General features: G+C 54.9%; 1 protein-coding gene across 1 annotated transcript in view; it reads left to right on the plus strand.

The window, feature by feature from the left end:
• The window catches only part of CUEDC1 (CUE domain containing 1), a 75,266-nt gene that overhangs the window by 54,036 nt on the left and 2,929 nt on the right, over positions 1-18,301 (plus strand). The window contains exons 2-10 of the mRNA XM_081161302.1: positions 1,601-2,249; positions 6,169-6,296; positions 10,492-10,618; positions 11,540-11,732; positions 12,830-12,913; positions 14,924-14,995; positions 15,855-15,948; positions 16,703-16,761; positions 17,533-17,603. Coding sequence (XP_081017428.1) covers positions 1,911-2,249; positions 6,169-6,296; positions 10,492-10,618; positions 11,540-11,732; positions 12,830-12,913; positions 14,924-14,995; positions 15,855-15,948; positions 16,703-16,761; positions 17,533-17,600 — 1,164 coding nt within the window. The 5' untranslated portion in view covers positions 1,601-1,910 and the 3' untranslated portion in view covers positions 17,601-17,603. The remainder of the gene's footprint in view (positions 1-1,600; positions 2,250-6,168; positions 6,297-10,491; positions 10,619-11,539; positions 11,733-12,829; positions 12,914-14,923; positions 14,996-15,854; positions 15,949-16,702; positions 16,762-17,532; positions 17,604-18,301) is intronic.

Genomic DNA, 18,301 nt, shown 5'->3' on the forward strand with positions numbered 1-18,301 from the left:
TGAGGTCATTCCCTCTGTGTCTCCTTGTGAAATGGCTTGGCCTCTCTGGGCTGTGACGTGCTCATCTGGGAAGTGACAGGGAGGAGGAGGTTGAATGATAAATCATGTTTCACCCAGTCAACAGAATATTACTCAGGCATTAAAGATGATGAAGTAGATCTATATGTTCTGACATAGGAAGATGGCTATAATACATTATTAAGTGCAAAATACAAGTTGCAAAGTAGAATTTATCGTTTGATCACATTTCAGTAAAATAGATTTATGCATTTGGTCGTATATGCCTAGAAAAAGTATCTAGACATAGATACGCCAGAATGGTAACTGGTTTTCTCTGGAAGGGGGGGGGTTATAGTTCTGTGACACCAGTGCTGGGGGCTGGGGGGAGGGGCTTTATGGGGCCTATGTGCTTCTAGTTTCCGGTTCTTGAATACAGCTCACCTGGGACTAGGCAGACACCTACCCAGCAAGCCCTGGAACATAAGCCCTGGACAATTTCCACCTCCCTCCAAGGAGGTGGAGATTAGAATCTTAGCATGATGACTCCGGAAGGCATTGGGGGACAGTATGAGGGCCTATTTTACCTGTGAAGGGACTGACCTAATGGGACAGAGAGAGTCAGTGGTAGCGATGGGTGTTCTGACCCCGGGGTGAGGGAGGGTCACTGCACCTTCCTCACTCCTCTGGTCTTATCTTCCTTACATCATCAGTTATTTGACTCCTAACATTATGACAAAGAAGATCATCACATGGATTTGCTCACACAAACATTTCTGTATCAGCTGTTAAGATTATGACCCAAGTCCTAAAAAAGGGAAAACAGGTTTGCACCTATTTTATCAAACTTAAGAATATCCTTCGATAGAACAGTCCCTTAAAATAAAGCTGCCACATTTCTACAATTAGCAAAATTACTGTAAAACTTGGGATGAACGTGAGAAAGTCAGAACTTAATGATTTTAGACACATCCACTTCTCAGTTGACTGCACTAACAGAAAGTGACCTTGGCAGTGATTTACCTGCCTGGATATGAGGGGGCTGGATGGTTTTCGGTCACAGATTTAGAGGAACTCTGTACAGACTGGATGCCGAGGTGTGGGACCATGATGGTGGGACTCTGATGTGGGAAGATGAGGAAAGCGGGGACAGGATGGGGCCAGAGACCAGAGGCAGGGCATCACCTAATACAGAGTCCCTCCTGCCCCAGTCAGGTCCTCCAGGGTCTCTGACAATGTGTGTAGTGGTTGAGACCAGTAGCTGAGAGGCCATAGTCCTGGGTTCAAATTCCAGCTCCTCTACTTTCTCAGCGTCTCTGCCTCAGTTTTCCCATCACCAAAATGGGGATACTAGCAAATGTCTCATAGGGGCGTCTTGAGTTCACCCACACAAAACACTTAGGATGGTCCCTGGCACAGAGCAGGCCCTCCCAGCTGGCATAGCCCTCCTGCGTTAGTGAAGGGCGGTTTCATTACTGCAGCGGAGAAAGCAGAAGGAAGCAGTTGTCCCGTGGGCGTGGCAGGGGTCTCCCTAATCCCCTCGGCCACCACCCTGAGCTGCAGTTTGTTGCATTCAGCCTCTGACTGTCTCCCTCCGTTTCAGGTGGGACCGTTGTTCGTGAAGCCGGCCCCAGGATGCCCCAGGCAGGTGGATGACCAGCCGTCGAGCCCCCCACGGCCCAGGCCCGGATGCCGCCGCCCCAGGAGGATTGCTCCCCGAGGGCCGCCGGCGGTCCCGCGCCCTAGTGTCCTGACCCGGGGCCCCGCCCGTGCTGTCCCCACCTGGCCGCCCGGGGGCCGGGAAGGCGCGGGAGTAGCTTCCCGAGCCCGCGGAGCGCAAGGCGACGGCGCAGGGACCTGGGGAAAGGGGCTTGGCGCCGGCGGGCAGCGCCCTCGCCCAGCGGCTCGGCAAGATGACCAGCCTGTTCCGCCGGAGCAGCGGCGGCGGCGGCGGCGGCGGCGGCGGCTCCGCCGGGGCGCGCGGGGCCGGGGGCAGCGCCACGGCCGCGTCGCAGGAGCTCAACAACAGCCGGCCCGCCCGCCAGGTGCGCCGCCTCGAGTTCAACCAGGCCATGGACGACTTCAAGACCATGTTCCCCAACATGGATTACGATATCATCGAGTGCGTGCTGCGCGCCAACAGCGGCGCCGTGGACGCCACCATCGACCAGCTGCTGCAGATGAACCTGGAGGCGGGTGGCGGCAGCGTCTACGAGGACAGCTCGGACTCGGAGGACAGCATCCCCCCCGAGGTAGGGGCGGCCCTGGCAACGCACGGGGACTCCAGCGCTGTTTGAACCTTAGCGGATTTGGGTTGTCCCCCTGCCTGCCTTCTAACTCCCGAGCAGCCTCATTTCTCCTAGTGAAACGGTACCCCAGTCAGTTAGTGGCCTTATTTGTCGTGCAGAAATCATGCGGTTGTTCAGCAAGCACCGAGCACCCACTCAGTGGTCTGCCAGGCATGGTACTAGACCCCAGGTCAGAGGTCATCAGAAGCAAGGAGCTTCTTAAAAATGCAGACGCCTGGGCCCCATCCAGCACAGCGAATGGCCATCCAGGCTGGAGCCCTCCAGTCTGTATTTTTCAAGAAATGCTACTCTTGAACCTCTGGCTATCCGCCTTGGTCAAGTCAAAGTTTCTTTCCTCACAGAGTTCACAGAGAACAGGGACAAGAGTCAGGCAAGGACAGCCCGAGTGGTGAGTGCTATGGTGGGGGAAACGGAAGCAGGACAGGAGGGCATGGCTTCCCGGAGGAGGGGATGGCTAAGCTGAGACCCAAAGAATAAAGAATGAAGGCAAAGGTATGCAGGCAGAGGGAGCAGCTTGTGCAGAAGCTCAGACGTGAACTAGAGCGTGAGTCACTGGGGAACTGCCAGCAGGACCATCTGTCAGGATCCTAGAAGGAGTGGAGGCCGGGAGGTTGACGCTGGGCCCCTAGAGCATAGGGAGCCATGGAAGAGGAATGACCTCAGACTCCCTCTGACTGGGGCATGATGGAGGCCGTATGAGCGATAGATACCCACGTCCTTCTCTCCTCACTCCAGGGAGGTGGGCGGGGGAGATGAGACCACCCCACTGCATCAAGGCCCACCTGCGGGGCGTGGCCAGCCTCCCTGGCCCCATCCAAGAGTTCAGTAGACATTTGGCCTTCCAGTCTCCACCGGGCCTATCGTGTTGATGCTTTAGATGCCTCTTCTAGTCCTTACACACTTTGTGAGGTGGTGTAATTATTACCCTCGTTTACAGTGAGAAGACTTAGACCCAGATATGGCCTCAGAGTCCTATTCAACACAGCCCTGCAGGCAGCCACTGCGCATCAGTCAGAGCAGAGCCATCCTGCGGGGCGAAGCCCGCTTGCTCTTCCTCTGTAGTGGGTGCTGCCTGGGATTTCTCTCTCCAGCTAGAGGAGAAGCTCTGTGGGCAATGACATCTGGCTCATCCCAGTGTCACCTGCAGCATCCGGCACAGCCCTGGCACATAGCAGGCACTCAGAGAATATTATTGGATAAATAAATGTTGCTGCCGTCTTTACACAGTTTTCTTTAGTCTCTTTCCCCTGGAGACCCTCCTTTGACCTGCCTGGATTAGCAAGTGGAGGGAGCATTGGAAAATCGAGATTTTCTTTGTTAAAAAGAGGGGTGAGTGTATATATAAGTGTGTGTGTGTGTGTGTGTGTGTGCGCGCGCATGCACACACATGTGTGTTTGCAGATGTATCCTTTGTCCACGGCACCTACAGCTCCGTGGACTCTGCAAGCCTTCAGCATCCCCTAGATAGGCCTGTGCTGTGTATGCTTCTGTTTTCCTCAGAATCTTGCTTTCGAGATCGAGCGGCTTCTCAGCAACCCTCCTGGGCTATTTCCCCAACCCCCCACATTTGGAGCTCTGCCGGGGCCCATCGGCAGGCAGTTCCTGAGCCAGCGGAAAGGGCTTCGGAAAATTTATGAGCAGCAGCTGGAATGACAATAACTGCTGACTGGAAAAAGCCCCCTCTCTGGGGGCTGATGGATGGTGGGCTGGCCCGAGGGGTACCCTTGCCACAGAGAAACATCTTCTGTCAGATAAATGGCCAGACCCTGACCCTTAGAGCACCTGGCAGGCATCCATCACCCACACTGAATTAAGCCAGGAGGCCACAGAGCCGAAAACTTCAACACCTTTAGAGCCAGAAGAACAACCTCATTGTGGCTGGTGGGGCTGGGGGGAGAGAGGCAGGGGGAGGCAGAAACATGGCTGGGGTTACTCTCCCCGGAGGCTGGGGATCAGCCTTTCCGGAGCGTGCCTGGCCCACAGCCTGCCTCCTTGGCGTTTCCTAAATGTCTGATTCTCGCAGCCCCAGGAGGCCGCACTGAGGCGCAGGAACGGCTGAGAAATGAGGGGCCCTCCTAGTGCAGTTGTGGAGGCCTGATCCCCCTGAATGTGGGGGGCCAGCTGCTAGGCCAGTCATAGGAAACCCCAAGCAGTTTCCTTCTGGGAACGATTCCCACTGATCTCTCCCTTCCTCACCCATCTCACTCTGACCAACCTCTCTAGGGACAGACCAGATGGGCCATTGAGGGAGGAGAGGCTCAGCCTCCAGAAGTTGGCCTCAAGGCCTCAGCCTGGAACCCTGTCCCTCGGAACAGCAGGGGCTGGGGAGCCGGGAATGTGGGCTGGGGGACAGCAGCAGCATGATCTCTAGATGTGCCAGGTTAGTTGCTGAGCTGCTGTCCTGTGCCAGGCACTGGGGGTTCACCCATGAACAGGAATGGAGCTCACAGTGTTCTCTTTTTTTCTTCCTGTGGAAATTTGGAGTAGGCAGAGTAGCGGCCTGCAAAGCAGCTACGTTCTTCTTTTTCTGCAAAAGCATCTGTTTAAATACTTTCTGCCTCAAAGGAAAGAACGTTAGTGCATTCCAGGGCGGGAGGTCTCCTTGGGTCATGCTGGCTGTGTATGCACAGAGCGTGTGCGTGTGTGTGTGTGTGTGTGTGTTTATGTGTGCATGCTCACTCACCACCTGCCCATCTGCCAGGTGTCCCTGGGAGACTCTCGGTGCCTGGGCACGGCTGGGCTCAGAGCAGGGATGTGCCAGGGCAGCCCGGCCCAGCCCAGGCTTGCAGAGTCAATTTAGCAGTGACTTCTTCACACTCACTTGCGGTTAAAACGTGGGGCCTGGGGACTCTGGGGCTGATTGATAGCCTCTGAGCCCTTCCCATGTTCTTCGGTCTCAGAGGAGATGGGAACAGAGCTGGGGAGGAGAGGAGAGGGGAGCAGGAGGCTAAGGTATAGGCCAGTTGGAGTGGTGTGTCCTGGGGTCTCCTGGTTGGTGGCTGCTTCTTGTCCTAGACTCCTCTATGGGCCTTTGGGGAAGGGTCCAGGTTAGTCAATGTAGCAGGAACCCCGGCCTTTGCCCAGCCCTTGGCCTCTCCTTGCCCCTCTTTTTGGCTTCTGGATGAAGAGAGGAGTCTGGGAGGGAGAGGCACTCCCCTTGTCACTTTCCACCCTGAAAATCCACCCTGGGAATGAGGTATTGTGACTGAAGGAGGGACCCTTGCTGCAGAGCCCCTGTTCATGTTGAGATTTAGTTCTAAAAACAGTGTGGCTTTTGCCATGTCACTTAGTCAGCCTAGGTCTCAGTTTCCTTATCTGTAAAATGGGGCAACAATCCATACCCTATCTTGCCAAGTTGTTTGAGGTTAAGGCGAGATAAGCCATGTGGAAGTACTTTGAGAAAGGGTGTGGATGATGTTAGTTATCAATGATAAATGTGTATAGAAGAGTCCACAAACCCTAAGTGTGCAGCTCAGTGACGTTTCACCAACAGCCAGATCAAGAAACATCAAAGGAACCTGGAATCCCCCTCATGACCCTCCCTGCCTTCCTCAGCCTCCCAGAGGTCACGCTGCTCTGACTTCTATTACGGTGATTTGCTTTGCTTGTTTCTGAGCTGTACTTGGGCAGATAATGCTGCTCTGAACATTCTTTTGGGGACGTGTGTTTTCTTGTCTGTTGAGTATGTTGGAATTGTAGGGTCAGGGGCAGCTGTGAGTTTAGCTTCAGTATGTAAAGCCAGACTGTTTTTGCAAAGTTGTGGTTGTAACAATTTACATTTGCCCACACTGGATTTGTGTAAATGTTATTCAAGTTTGAGGAAGGGTTATTAATATTTCTTTCTTTATTCTCTCTGATACAGATCTTGGAAAGGACTTTGGAACCTGATAGCTCGGATGAAGAGCCCCCGCCTGTGTACTCCCCGCCAGCCTACCACATGCACATGTTCGACAGGCCTTACCCTCTGGCTCCCCCCACTCCACCCCCCCGGTGAGAATCCAGTTCCTCTCAGCGCGCAGGGCAGTGGGGACCGGACCAAGGTTGGGGTTGTGTACAAACACAGTGGGAATCTTGGCTAGATCCCCTCAGCAAGAACAGGCTTCTACTGCAGCAAGATATATTTTAGCTAGATACCAAGGAGAACTTTCAAGAACAAACATTCACTAAATTCCTACTCTAGGCTGGGTGCTATGCTGAACACCATATGGGACACAGAGTTAAGGCTCAGCCTCCACTTTCTGAGAGCCGATAGTCAAGGGAGATGCAGAGTGGGAATGACAAACACATGGAGTGTGTACTGACACTTCCTCTCCCGAGCCCATGGCAAATGTTACTAATGAATCACTGCTCTTTCCTGCTCATTTGAGACAGAACCTCAGAATCCTCCTCAACACAGTGCTCCCAGACAGTTATCAGTAATTGATGGGATGGATATGTATTTGCCATCCTTCTCTAGGGATGTTGTGGGGAATTTTAAAAGTAATGGGAGCAAGTAAGTCTCAGAAAATTCTCTGTGATTGAAACTCAGGGAGCTAGCTGATAGAGGCCTAGAAGATTATGGGGGGATGTAGAGGAGTAATATTATGAGTCAGGGACAGGAGCAAAGCTTGGGCTCCTTTTATCACAAGTGGTGTTAGGAGGCTATAATGGGGTGGGAGGCAGGGAGTAAGTAGGTGGTTCTGGGTGAGACCTTGGTAGGACTTTCAGCTGGCAATAGGGCTAAATAATTTCTCTTTGACTTTTTAAAAATTTTATCCCAAGGTATTTTTGCAAATGGTTCAGTTTCTATTAGGCAGAGTGGTTCTGTCCGTTTTTCAGAAGGGAAAACTGAGTCCATAAGAGACAGGATTCCAGTGTAAACCTGCATGGGTATCCTAGCCGCATCCTCCCTCCCCTGCTCTGGCTGGGTGTTCAGATGCTGTGGGCGGGGTTGGGCTAGGGGTAGTGATGGGAGCCCCAACTGGGGCAAGGTGACCTTAGCACTAGACCAAGGCTCAGGATGCCTCGTTCAGACCCTGTGACTTTGGACAAGTCTTTGACCCTGAAATGAAGGTTTTGCTAGGCTGGGGTGGATACAGAGAAGAGAACCTGAATCGTGGAATTAGCCGGAGCAGAGTGCTCTCTCTCCCCCTTTCCTTCAGCTGCCTAACTTCTGATCCTTTAGGTGCCTTTGCTGTGTGGGTCTTGGCTCACTATTTAATGTCCTGGAGCTTCCTTGCCTCATCTGTAAAATGGGAATGTTAATCCTACCTCAGCACTGTTGGATTGAGTGAGAGTTGTGGGTGTGCCAGGCATGGATCAGATCTATTATCATCAGTGGTTCACTGCTCCTCCCACCCCCTGCTGCATGGCTGGCCTCTGAGCTTTAATATTGAACAGCCTCTGAGCATGTGCCTCTTTGCTCTCTGCTAAGCCCAGATCCACCCCTAGGCCACTGCAAGTCTCTCCATCCAGGACATTCATGCCCAGCATTTATCGAGTCATCTGCAGTATGTAGGTGTTGAACCATGAGTGTGATGCAGCGATAAACACAGCATTGCCTTGACCTCCCCCCCGCCACGAGATTAGAACTGGAAGAGGCATAGACATTGGGGCAGGGGGGCAGCAAAGGCTGCCTTGAGCAGCTGATGCCCAAGCTGTGACCTGGTGAAGCAGAGGACAGTAGGGCATTCCAGGCAAAGGAAAGAGTATGTGCTAAGGCCTGAGGCAGGAAAGAGGGAACCATCTGGGGAACTCTAGGAAGTATGGAATGCCTGGGTGAGGCTAGAGAGGCCAGCAGATCATGGGGTCCCTGTGGGTCCTCCAAGGAGCTATACCTTGTCCTGCAGCCAGCACGTTTAAGCTGGAGAGTGCCCTGAGCGGGTTAGCGCTTTAAAATCTCCATCTGGCTGCTGGTGGAGATCAGATTGGAGTGGGAGGTTGGGGGAGGAATGGCCTGGCACCTTGCTGCCACCTCCAGTCACGGGGGTGCCTGTGAGACTGCAAACGGGGCCAGGTTTGGAGCTTGTCCGGCTGGGGCACAGAGAGGCAAGGTTATCCCAGGAGAGTGTGCCTGGAATGCAAGGATCCCTGGGCCCAGGTTTTGCCTGAATGATCTGGGTGCCCTAGGAGAGGGCCTGACCAATCTGGGCCTGTGTCCAGGCTTTACCAGAAATCCTGCCTAGAAGGTTTGGCTCTGAAATCCTTCTGGGTCTGACATTCCATGGGTAGACCTGGATGTCTGATTGGGGTCCCAGGGCAGGCTCAGGGCCAGGAGAGCATCCCCAGCCTTCTCTTTCTTTTCCCTCCCCTGGCCTTCCTTTCCTCTCTTCTGAATAAAAGACCAGCCCTAAAACCCAGAGGACCCCTCTGCACAGGCCACCTGCTGTTTTCCCCTTGAAATTACAACCTTGGAAGTTTTTTATTTGCCTCTGGGCTCATTTCTAACATTCCTTTCTGACCACAGTGGAGTTGCCTGGGCTGCCTGGGCTCAGGCCCCCCCCCACACACACACACACAGCTACGGGCTGACCTCATCTCTGCATGTGCCCGGGCAAGGGGACAGGAGGCGGCTGGACCTGCCCTTCCTCCAGGACCTGGGCCCAACAGCAAGGGAAGCTCAGCTGAGGACAGGGCTACAGCTCTTTGTCCCTCCCTCTTTTTGGGTTCTCAGTAAAATGTCTAGAGGAGTCCAAATGCGATTCCAGGGCTCTCCCTCCACAGTTTTCCTGGGTGGTTCTGGGTGTGGTTGAGTTGGGGTGGGCAGATAAAGACCCTGAGCCCAAGGAAGGGTGGTGACCCTGGAAAGGATTTCTCTTTGCTGGGATTGATCAAAGGTGGTCTTCAAGTCCTTGAGCTACGGGGCACTCTCTCCCCTGCTCCTCAGGCCCTTGGGAAAATTGAAGCCTCCAACAGTGACAGAAGGCAGAGTGATGTAGGGAGGAAGCTGCCTAGGAATTCTCCCGGGTTGTGATGCACACTCCTCGGCAGACCATCCCCTCATCTGTGCAGCTGGAGGGGGGAATGGAGGAGGCCTGCTGGGCTTCCCTTGGCTCCAATCTGCCTGTGCTGCTCCCACCGCGCACTTAGCAGCTTGTTATCCCGTCTGCTGCCGCCCCCGCCCCTCCCCCTGGCCCCTGCCAGGCCACCCGCCCAAAATAGAAAAGGAAAGGAAGTTATTTCCACAGGCAGTGGCAGCCCAGCCGGAAAAGCTCCCCTCCGGCAAGGGGGCCCCGGGATTCCTGGAGCTGGAGACCAAATCAAAGCCAGGCCCCAGAGCCAAAGTGGCCCCCACCGCCCCCAGCCCTCGGCTGCCTTCTGTGTGTGTCACTTCCCTGATTCAGCAGAACACATGTCCTGCGGTTGCCACGCTGTAGGCCACCGAGGAGCTGTGGGGAGCTCCTGGGGGGGCCCCAGGCCACCCTCAGGCCCTGGGCAGCAGGGTGGGAGCCAGGGGATCAGGGAGGGCACAGGCTACTGCCTTTCTTCCTTTCCTTCCTTCCCTCCTGGCTGTGGGCCTTTGCCCTGGCACAGACTCCTGCCAGGCACCTTGCCTATGATGGGTGGCCCCTGAGCGCCCCCTGGCACAAGAACCCTTCTGCTCCCCCATCTCAATATGCTTTTTCAGGACACACTGTTCACAACAGCCTGGTAAGGGGCTCCCACCCGCTTGGGCAGAAGGAGGGAGCAGTTTCTAGATGAGGAAAGCAAATCCCCGAGGGGAGCAAGTCTCACCTAAGACCACCCTGCTGGCTGTGGCTGTGCCAGAACTGGAGCCGGGATTTGCTCTGCTCTAGGGATCCTGGTGTCCCCATGTCCCCCACTGCTGCATAATGACATTCAGGTGGGCTGGGCTGTTCGTGGCACCTATTACTCAGCACCCACGAACTCGCACTGTGCTGGGTGCTGCTGTCTTTAGAGGACATCTAAATCCACAACACCCAGTGCAAGCGCCATGAACAGAGAGCTTTATAGGCTTAGAGACTTTGAGGGCACTATGGTTGGAGAGCAGTGAACGTCCAGTGCAGCAGGAACCCAGGCCCAGGCCACAGGATGGGTTGGCCCAGGCCTGCTTGAGACCAGCTAGAGCCCTGGGCTCTGCTGGAAACAGCAGAGGCCACGGGAAGCAGGATCCTGGTGTGATGGACCAGGACACCCGTGTTGGGGCCTTACTATTCCCTCCTCATTGTCACCTCTCCCCCTCCAGCATTGATGTGCTGTGCCCCGCACCCCCTTCCAGCCAGAGGTGCTATCGGAACTGGAACCCGCCACTGCTGGGCAACCTCCCCGATGACTTTCTCCGCATCCTGCCCCAGCAGCTGGACAATGTTCAGGTAACGAGGGATGCCCCACCTGCCCACGCGGCCTCTCTGCTTGCCCAGCCTCTCTGCTTGCCCACACACTTTGGGCCGGCCTGTGTCACTTTTTGATGTTTAAGCCGAGGCTGAGCTATTTCGGTTGCCCTGGGTTTGTAGGGAAAGGATGCTGAACCAAAAGCCCCATTTCCTGTCTGGGCCTGGAGGTTTCCTGTTATGCCAAGGGAAGGTGGCAGCCCTGAGGAGACTCTGGCTGCAGCCATCACCCCAGACTTGAGGGAGGTGGGCATGGGGACAGCCAATGGCAGAGGGCCAGAGCACCTTCCTTGCCTTTCCTGGGAAAGGGCCAGAGACAGCATCTCCCCAGAGGTTGGCATGTGCCAAGGGGCTCTTGTAGAGGTGGTGCCACCCTGAGACAGCTGGTGAGGGAGAGTTTTGAGTTCGGGAATTGTGTGGAGACTATTGAGCAGTTTGCAGATCACTTTTCAAGACTATTTGGGCTGTAGATCAGGGGTGGGGCACCCTTTTTCTGACAAGGGCCTTTTGGATATTTATAACATCATTCATGGGCCATACAAAATTATCAACTTAAAAATTAGCCTGCTATATTTGGTTAAACATTTAATTGAATTTATTGAATTTTGAGTCCCACCTGTGGTTGCCTTGGCAGGGCCAGATCAAATGATTTAGGCACTCAAGCTGGACATTCCTCGCCCATGCTATAAAGGGATGGGTCCAAGAGAGAGGAAAAATAGTTTTCAAGCCCTTGCTGCTTCAGCAGAGAGGACTGTGGCCCATGCAGTTGGATCTGGGCCTATGACTAGGTCCTGAAAGGAGGTGCAGGCCCCAGGGTGCAGCTGGAAGATCCTGGGAAGGGACATGTGTTCACCCAGATATGCACAGATGTTTATGCAGTCCCCTCCTCACTCCCCTCCTCAGGGCAACCCCGGGAGCTCCAAGCCCATGAGCAGAGAGGGAGGCCTGCTCCCCGTGGCTGGGCCTGGGACCCGGGACCAGGACAGCCGTTGGAAGCAGTACCTGGAGGACGAGAGGATCGCACTTTTCCTGCAGAATGAGGAGTTCATGAAGGAGCTGCAACGCAACAGAGACTTCCTCCTGGCCCTGGAGAGAGGTGGTGCACCAGATGGGGGCGCTGCTGCCCTTTCACTGTGGCTGAAGAAGTGGCTGATGTTGGCTGTAGCCTTGGGGCTCAGGAGAGGCAGGGAGCTGAAGGCCAAGGGTGGCATCTGAACTGTTGAGACATGTCCCTGTCCACCACATGATCCTTGTGGGAGCCCCAGAATCCTGCCAAACGGGGACCTGAGTCACCAGCTACCCCTTCTCCCTCCCTCATATTCAGAGGAAGAGAGTGTGCCCTCTTAGGCCCTCTTCTTCCCCCTGCACATCTGCTCTGTGCCAGGCGCTGGCCTTGGCATGATGTGTCTGGAGCTCCAGGAACAGAGTGACAGGTCCATGGGTCTGTGGGACCCTCCCTGAGTGGAGGAGGTTAGAGCAGAGGTTATTGAGTTTTGGGGTGTTTGGTTGTCTTTGGCTCAGGGACCCTGCTCTCCAGCCTGGCTGCTTTTCCCCTTCAGGGTGAGAGTGAGTTTGGGGTGGAGGACAGTGAGAGGGCTGTCTTGTGGGTCACAGTGGCAAGTGTGGATGTGTGTGACTGACAGCGTGTTGTAGGGGAGGAACAAGGTGTGCGGGAGAGGGTAGGCTGAGACCGAGGCCCAAGGCTGGCCCCAGCTCTGTAGCAAAAGTGCTGGGGGTCTGTGAGCATTTCCTTTTAAACCAGAGATGGGGAACGTTTTTCCTGCCAAGGGCCATTTGGATATTTATAACATCATTCGCAGGCCATACAAAATTATCAACTTAAAAACTAGCTATGAAAAAACTCCTAGATTTATTGGATTTTGAGCCCTGCCTGCAGTTGCCTTGGAAGGGCCAGTCCAAATGATTTTGCAGGCTGGATGTTCCCCACCCCTGTTTTAAACGAAGGGTTTAGACTCTGCCATCTCTCGGGGTCCTCCTGATTCTGACATTGTACCATTCCAATGCTCAGGGCAGTAGTTTCTGTGGTATCGCTGCTTCTTTGACAGCCAGCAGACGTGGTGTGTGCACACATTTTGTGTGTGTTGTGTGCGAGTCTGGGGGTTTGTCTCTAACCACCGTGTAGGGCTCAGCCCATGCGCTAACTTCCCTGACCTGAATGTGGTCCTTTTCCAGATCGATTGAAATACGAGTCCCAGAAATCCAAGTCCAGCAGCGTGGCTGTGGGAAACGACTTCGGCTTTCCCTCTCCTGCCACAGGTAACCTTTCTTCCTGGGAGAGAGGCCTGGAGATCACAGGGGCTCCCACCCCAGCTGTGCTTTGCATATTTGGAGTTGAGGGAAGGGTGAGGAAATGGGCTGGTGGGGAGGGTTCTCTCTCCCACGATACTCACTATGGAGTGAGCTGGCCCCTCCACTTAGCAGCCCTGAGTTCGTACAATCCAGTGGCTGCTGGACCCACAGGCTGGCTGAACTACTCAGCGGTCTCTGGAACATGGGCAAGAATGGGACATGCCACACCAAATAATGTCCCATGTGGGGTGGAGGAGCAAGAAGGACTCAGACTCATAAGGCTTTGTCTCTGCCCTGGGGGAGCTTATGGAGATGCATCCAAGAAATGGGTAGAGCAAACCAGCAAAGCTGAGGACACACTTGATTATAGCAAATGCATGGGGAGGAGAAGGGCAGGATCAGTTTGGGAAGAGTCACTAATTCGTTCATTCGGCAGTTGGGGAATATCTGCCATGGGCCAGGCTCTGCCCTCCTATTGGGGGAAGGGAATTTTGAGCTTCATGTATAAGATGGTGAAAAGCAAGAATGGCCCCAAGAGAGGGCCAGATCCCTCCAGGAGTCTTAAGTGGCTGAAGGGGGCCAGGGGAGGACAGCAGCCTGTTGGGATCAAGCTGGGAACATGGGGCAAAGAGGCCCAGAGACCCCTGTTCCACAGTTGCCATCTGGACTTTGCCTATATATGTGCATAGTGGCCCCTTATCATCAGAGCCCTCCACACACACATAGGTTGCCCACCTCAGCGACAGAATCCACAGACCTTACATGGTGCGATACAGGGGGTGCAGGGGAGCAGGAGGATGGGAGATGGCTGATCCCGGCTGGAAGGAGAAAATCCTGTGGAACTGATTCATAAGCAACGGGCTTGGAGCTCAGGCCCACGGATGTGCATCTGAGGGTTTTACCAGCAGCCTCTGTCCTTGATCCTGAATTAACTATAGACACCAGAGTTGCTGAGATGGATCAGAAGGACTCACAGGGGACTTAGCAAATGACGTGACTTGGATTAGCCGAGTTGCAGGGTGCAGAGCAGGGGCTTTAAAGGGTCAGTAAGAGGCCCAAGTGGGTGCTGAGTAAGGGGGGAAACTCGGGTGGCCAGCCAGGCCCTAACATTGGGACTAGCGCCATCATCATTCCTAGTCATTGCCTAATAGTCAGAAACTCCATGTCTGCGTGGAGTGATGGAGGGGGCTCACCCCGGAGGGAAGGAGACAGGAACCACCAGGGGGAATGCCTCTGTGCCCCACACCTTCTTTCCGTCACCTCATTAACTCCCCCCTGTGGGATGCAGGCAGACTCACCCAGGGCTGTGAATGTTTAGCAGTGGTTGGGGTGCAGGGAAAGGCCTGGTGTGCAGTGTCTGGTGACTTGTATGGTATAAACTCCCACCATGACTGATTTCAAGCTACCAGTGTGACTTCATGGACATGGAGTTGGAGTTGGTCAGAGAAGCAGCTGGTGGGACCCCATAGGGGCCATTTAGCAGACCATGGGACTGTCCCTCTGTGTTTTTTTTTTAAAGATTTTTAAATTGATTTTTACAGAGAGAGAAAGGGAGAGAGAGAGAAACATTGATGTGAGAGCGATATGTACATCCATTGGCTGCCTCCTGCATGCCCCCTACTGGGGACCAAGCCTGCAACCCAGGCAGGTGCCCTGACCGGGAATTAAACCGGCAGCCTTCTTGTGCACTGGATGACGCCCAACCAACTGAGCCACACCAGCCAGAGTGGACTGTCCCTCTTTTTACAGAGGAGGAAAGCAAAGCTCGGGTGGGGAAAGAAGTGCTCCTCAAACCCCAACTGTCCTTGCTTTAAGCTCCACCCTGGTTAAGGAAAAAGCCTGCTCTTTGCTTCCTTCCTCCTATAGCAGGGTGGGGCTGAACCCCTGTTCTATAGGGCAGCCCTGATCCACCTCCCTGGGCCTTGGGCAGCTACTCTTCCTCTCTAGCTGGCCCTCAGAGGTGTCTCCCCCTTCCAGGAACCAGTGACGCCAACCCTGCTGTGTCTGAAGATGCCTTATTCAGGGACAAGTTGAAACACATGGGCAAATGTGAGTGCAGCCCATGTCTCCCTCCCAGATCTCACACAGGCCCTGTGGCCTCCTGGGTGGGAGGGAGCCACCCGGAATTTTTAATGCAGCTGACTCTTGGTGAACTGAAGTGACATTTTAATCGCAGGCTGGTTCCCTCAGCCTTCTTGCCTCATTTCCCTCTGCAGCTGAGTCTGGATACAAATTAAGTTTTAAATCCTCTTGAGCCAGCTGTCTGCAGAAAAGTAATGTGCTGTACCCTCCACCCCCGCAAGTTTTAGTGTTCTCTGTGGCTTGAAGGGGCTTAGCTGGGCCTGAGTGGGGAGGTCTTCGCTAAACCCACTCTCTGCAGGTGGGAGGCTGCGGGGTCCATGACCTTTTCCCACAAAGTCCTGCCAGCCAGGACTCGCCTCCCTCTGCCCTGCCCCTCCCCACCGCACTCCTCAGACACACAACCATGTGTGAATGAGGCTGCCATCCTTTTGGGCTCTATTTCAAGGAAAATCTGGGATTAGTCACGGAAATCCCAGAACCAACTCTGGAGGTAGCGAGGGGAGGGGGTAGGAGGCGGGAAAGAAAGCCAAGATGCATTGCTGTTTGTCATGCTGAGAAGGAATACCTAGGTCTTGGGCTGCCAGCTGTCCCTAGTCCAGCTCCCCGTAGCCTGTGCTGCCCCTGCAGGCCAACCCAGGATGGCAGCCTTACTCCCCTGGGGCACCGGCCTGGCATCACCTGCCCAGCTCCCTGGGCTCCCAGGCCACCCTGCCCATCTGCCCCCAGCCCTGCTGGGGATGAGAGGGTCTGCCCCAGCCTCCCCCGAGCCCTGGTGGGCAGCCACCTGGTGCTCTGGTTGCTGGCTCACAGGTCTCTCTGCCCCCAGCCACTCGGAGGAAGCTGTTTGAACTGGCCAGGGCCTTCTCGGAGAAGACCAAGATGAGGAAGTCAAAGAGGAAACACTTGTTGAAGCATCAGTCGTATCCTTTCTGGCCTGGCACTGGAGCAGGGGTGGGGTGGGGCTCTAAGGGCACCGAGACCCTGGTCTGGGCTCCCTGAGGCTGCACGCTTGCCCAGCAGTGGGACCTGGCTCTGCGACCCTCCCCTCTCCCTGAGCCCGGCTGCCAGCCTGCTGCCCCATCTCTCTGCGCCAATCTCGAACACCATGACCAGGTATGGGGAGAGGGCCAGCGTCTCCCATCCCCCGTCTTCTTTCTGGAGGCTCAGAAGTTATCCTAGAGCTTTTGTACTTTTTTGTCTGGAGTAAACATCTTGGGAGAAAAGTTGATTCTTCCACTGAAATCAGCAAACCTTTCCCTGATTTCTACAGTTGAGCTGTCCTCAGCTCTATCTGCCCCATTTCAAGCATGTTGGCCCTGCCTTCTCACTTTCAATTCCTCCAGTGAAAATAAGGGTTTCCACCTTTTTACCCAGGCTCCCATCCATGGTTGTCAAACGGGGCCCAGGATATTAGAACCTGATCAGCCAAAGGGGAACAGGGAGTCACTTCTCTGTTCCCAGGATGGGAGCTGGGTGAGAGTCAGGGCCTAGCTGCTCAGCTGACCCCAAGGAAAGGAGCCTGCGGGGGATACTGGGGAGTGTTGGGGGGATAAGGCTGGTGTGGTGGAAGCTTCCTGAACTTGGAGCGGGTGGTGGAGGGCTAAGGGCAGGGAGTTGGAGTCCTGTGGCAGTGCCCACCCATCCCTCGGACAGTTTTCCTGAATGGCCGGGCAGGCTGGGGGCCGCGGCGTCAACAGCCAATCTCCTGGACGACGTGGAAGGCCACGCCTGTGGTGAGGCACGAAGGGAGGGGACATGTGATCTCAAAGTTGCCTGTGATCAGTGGTTCTCCAAGAAGAGGGCCTGGGTGTTTCATGGGTGACACATCAAGGATTGGGGGCAGGTTCCCCAAAGAAATGGGTCCTCCCACTTGGACCATATTGCTTCCCCCTTCCTTCCACCCCTGAAAGGGAGCCCCGGCCACACCTTCACTCAGATCTCTACCTGGAGCACAGAGTGCCCGGTGCTGTTCCTGGGGAATAGTCTCAGGAGTGTCAGGGCAGACAGGCTTCAACTTGAGAACCAAGCCCGGGCAGGTTCAGTCTCTGGGCCCAGAGGCCTTTCAGCATTCATCCAGTCACTCCCAAAGGCCGCATGGACAGAAGACGCTGCCTCAGACCCCACCAGGCCCACAGCCAAGCCCTGTTCCCTATGCTTGAGAGAGAGGAGCCTTCGGTGGTCAGGAGACATCCAGAAACAAGGGCTAGAAGAGCCTTGGAAGCCATCTGGATAGTCCAACTTCCCCATCCCACTTTATAGATGAGGGAACTGAGGGAAGATCTTGTCCAAGGTCTTGGGGCTCAGTGATGAAGCCAGGCTAGCAGACAAGTGTCCTAGTCCACACTGTGCCTGCTGCCTTCTCACCAGACCCACACAGCCCCGTCTTCCCCCAGGGATCAGCACGTGCCCCTGCAAACAAGGGGAGCATCCTTGCTCAGCCTGGGGACATGCCTGAGCAGGGACCTACAGGGTAGAGGGTGAGGCAGCTTCCCTCTGCTTTTCAGATGAAGAGTTCCGGGGAAGGCGACAGGAGGTGCCCAAGGTGGAGGAAGCCCTAAGGGAAGGACAGTAAGAGGTAAGGCCTGGAGTTGCCCAGGGACTGCCCGAGACCAGGGCTGCCACACCCCACATCCTAAGGGTCTTCGCAGGAGTCCGGAGGCGCCGGCTCAGGAAACTAGATAGTGCAGGCCCTGCATTTCTTCCCTCGTCATTGTGGCAGGGGACATGGGCTTCTGTTGGAAACTAGTTTTTTGCATTTCTTTTACTTCTTTATTCATTTGATGAAAGATAATCATACCAGCCGATGCCAGATGCCGGGGACAGGAAAACAAAATCAGCTTTGCTCTCGAATAGTTTACAGCTTAGTTGAGAAAACAGTCCAGGACACACTAGGACAATGTAAGAAAAACAGGAATGGCCTCGTCTCGGCTGTGCACACATACACAACTCTCCCATTGGCTGCCTGGGGTGGATGGTGTAGCATTTGCCAAAACTAGATGTGGAAACGCCCCTCTCAGGGCGGCTCTGTTTCTGGCTGGAGCCCTGGCACCCAAGCTGCTTTCCCTCCTCTCTTCCTGGGCATCCCCGGAGGAAAAAACAGGGAATGTCAGCACCTCCTCCAGGACTCAGGAGCACCTGTCACTCTTCCGGCCCCTCCCCCCATCGGGAAGCTGCCTGCCCGCCTTTCCCCCAGCTGCTGTCCTGGTCCCAGTGGTCAGCATCTACAAGGCTTTTTTGAGCTGATGATGTGGCAGGTATGGCCCTGTTTCAGAC

The sequence above is a fragment of the Miniopterus schreibersii genome (genome assembly GCF_964146895.1).
Source record: "Miniopterus schreibersii genome assembly, chromosome: 16".
NCBI classification, from domain to species: Eukaryota; Metazoa; Chordata; class Mammalia; order Chiroptera; family Miniopteridae; genus Miniopterus; species Miniopterus schreibersii.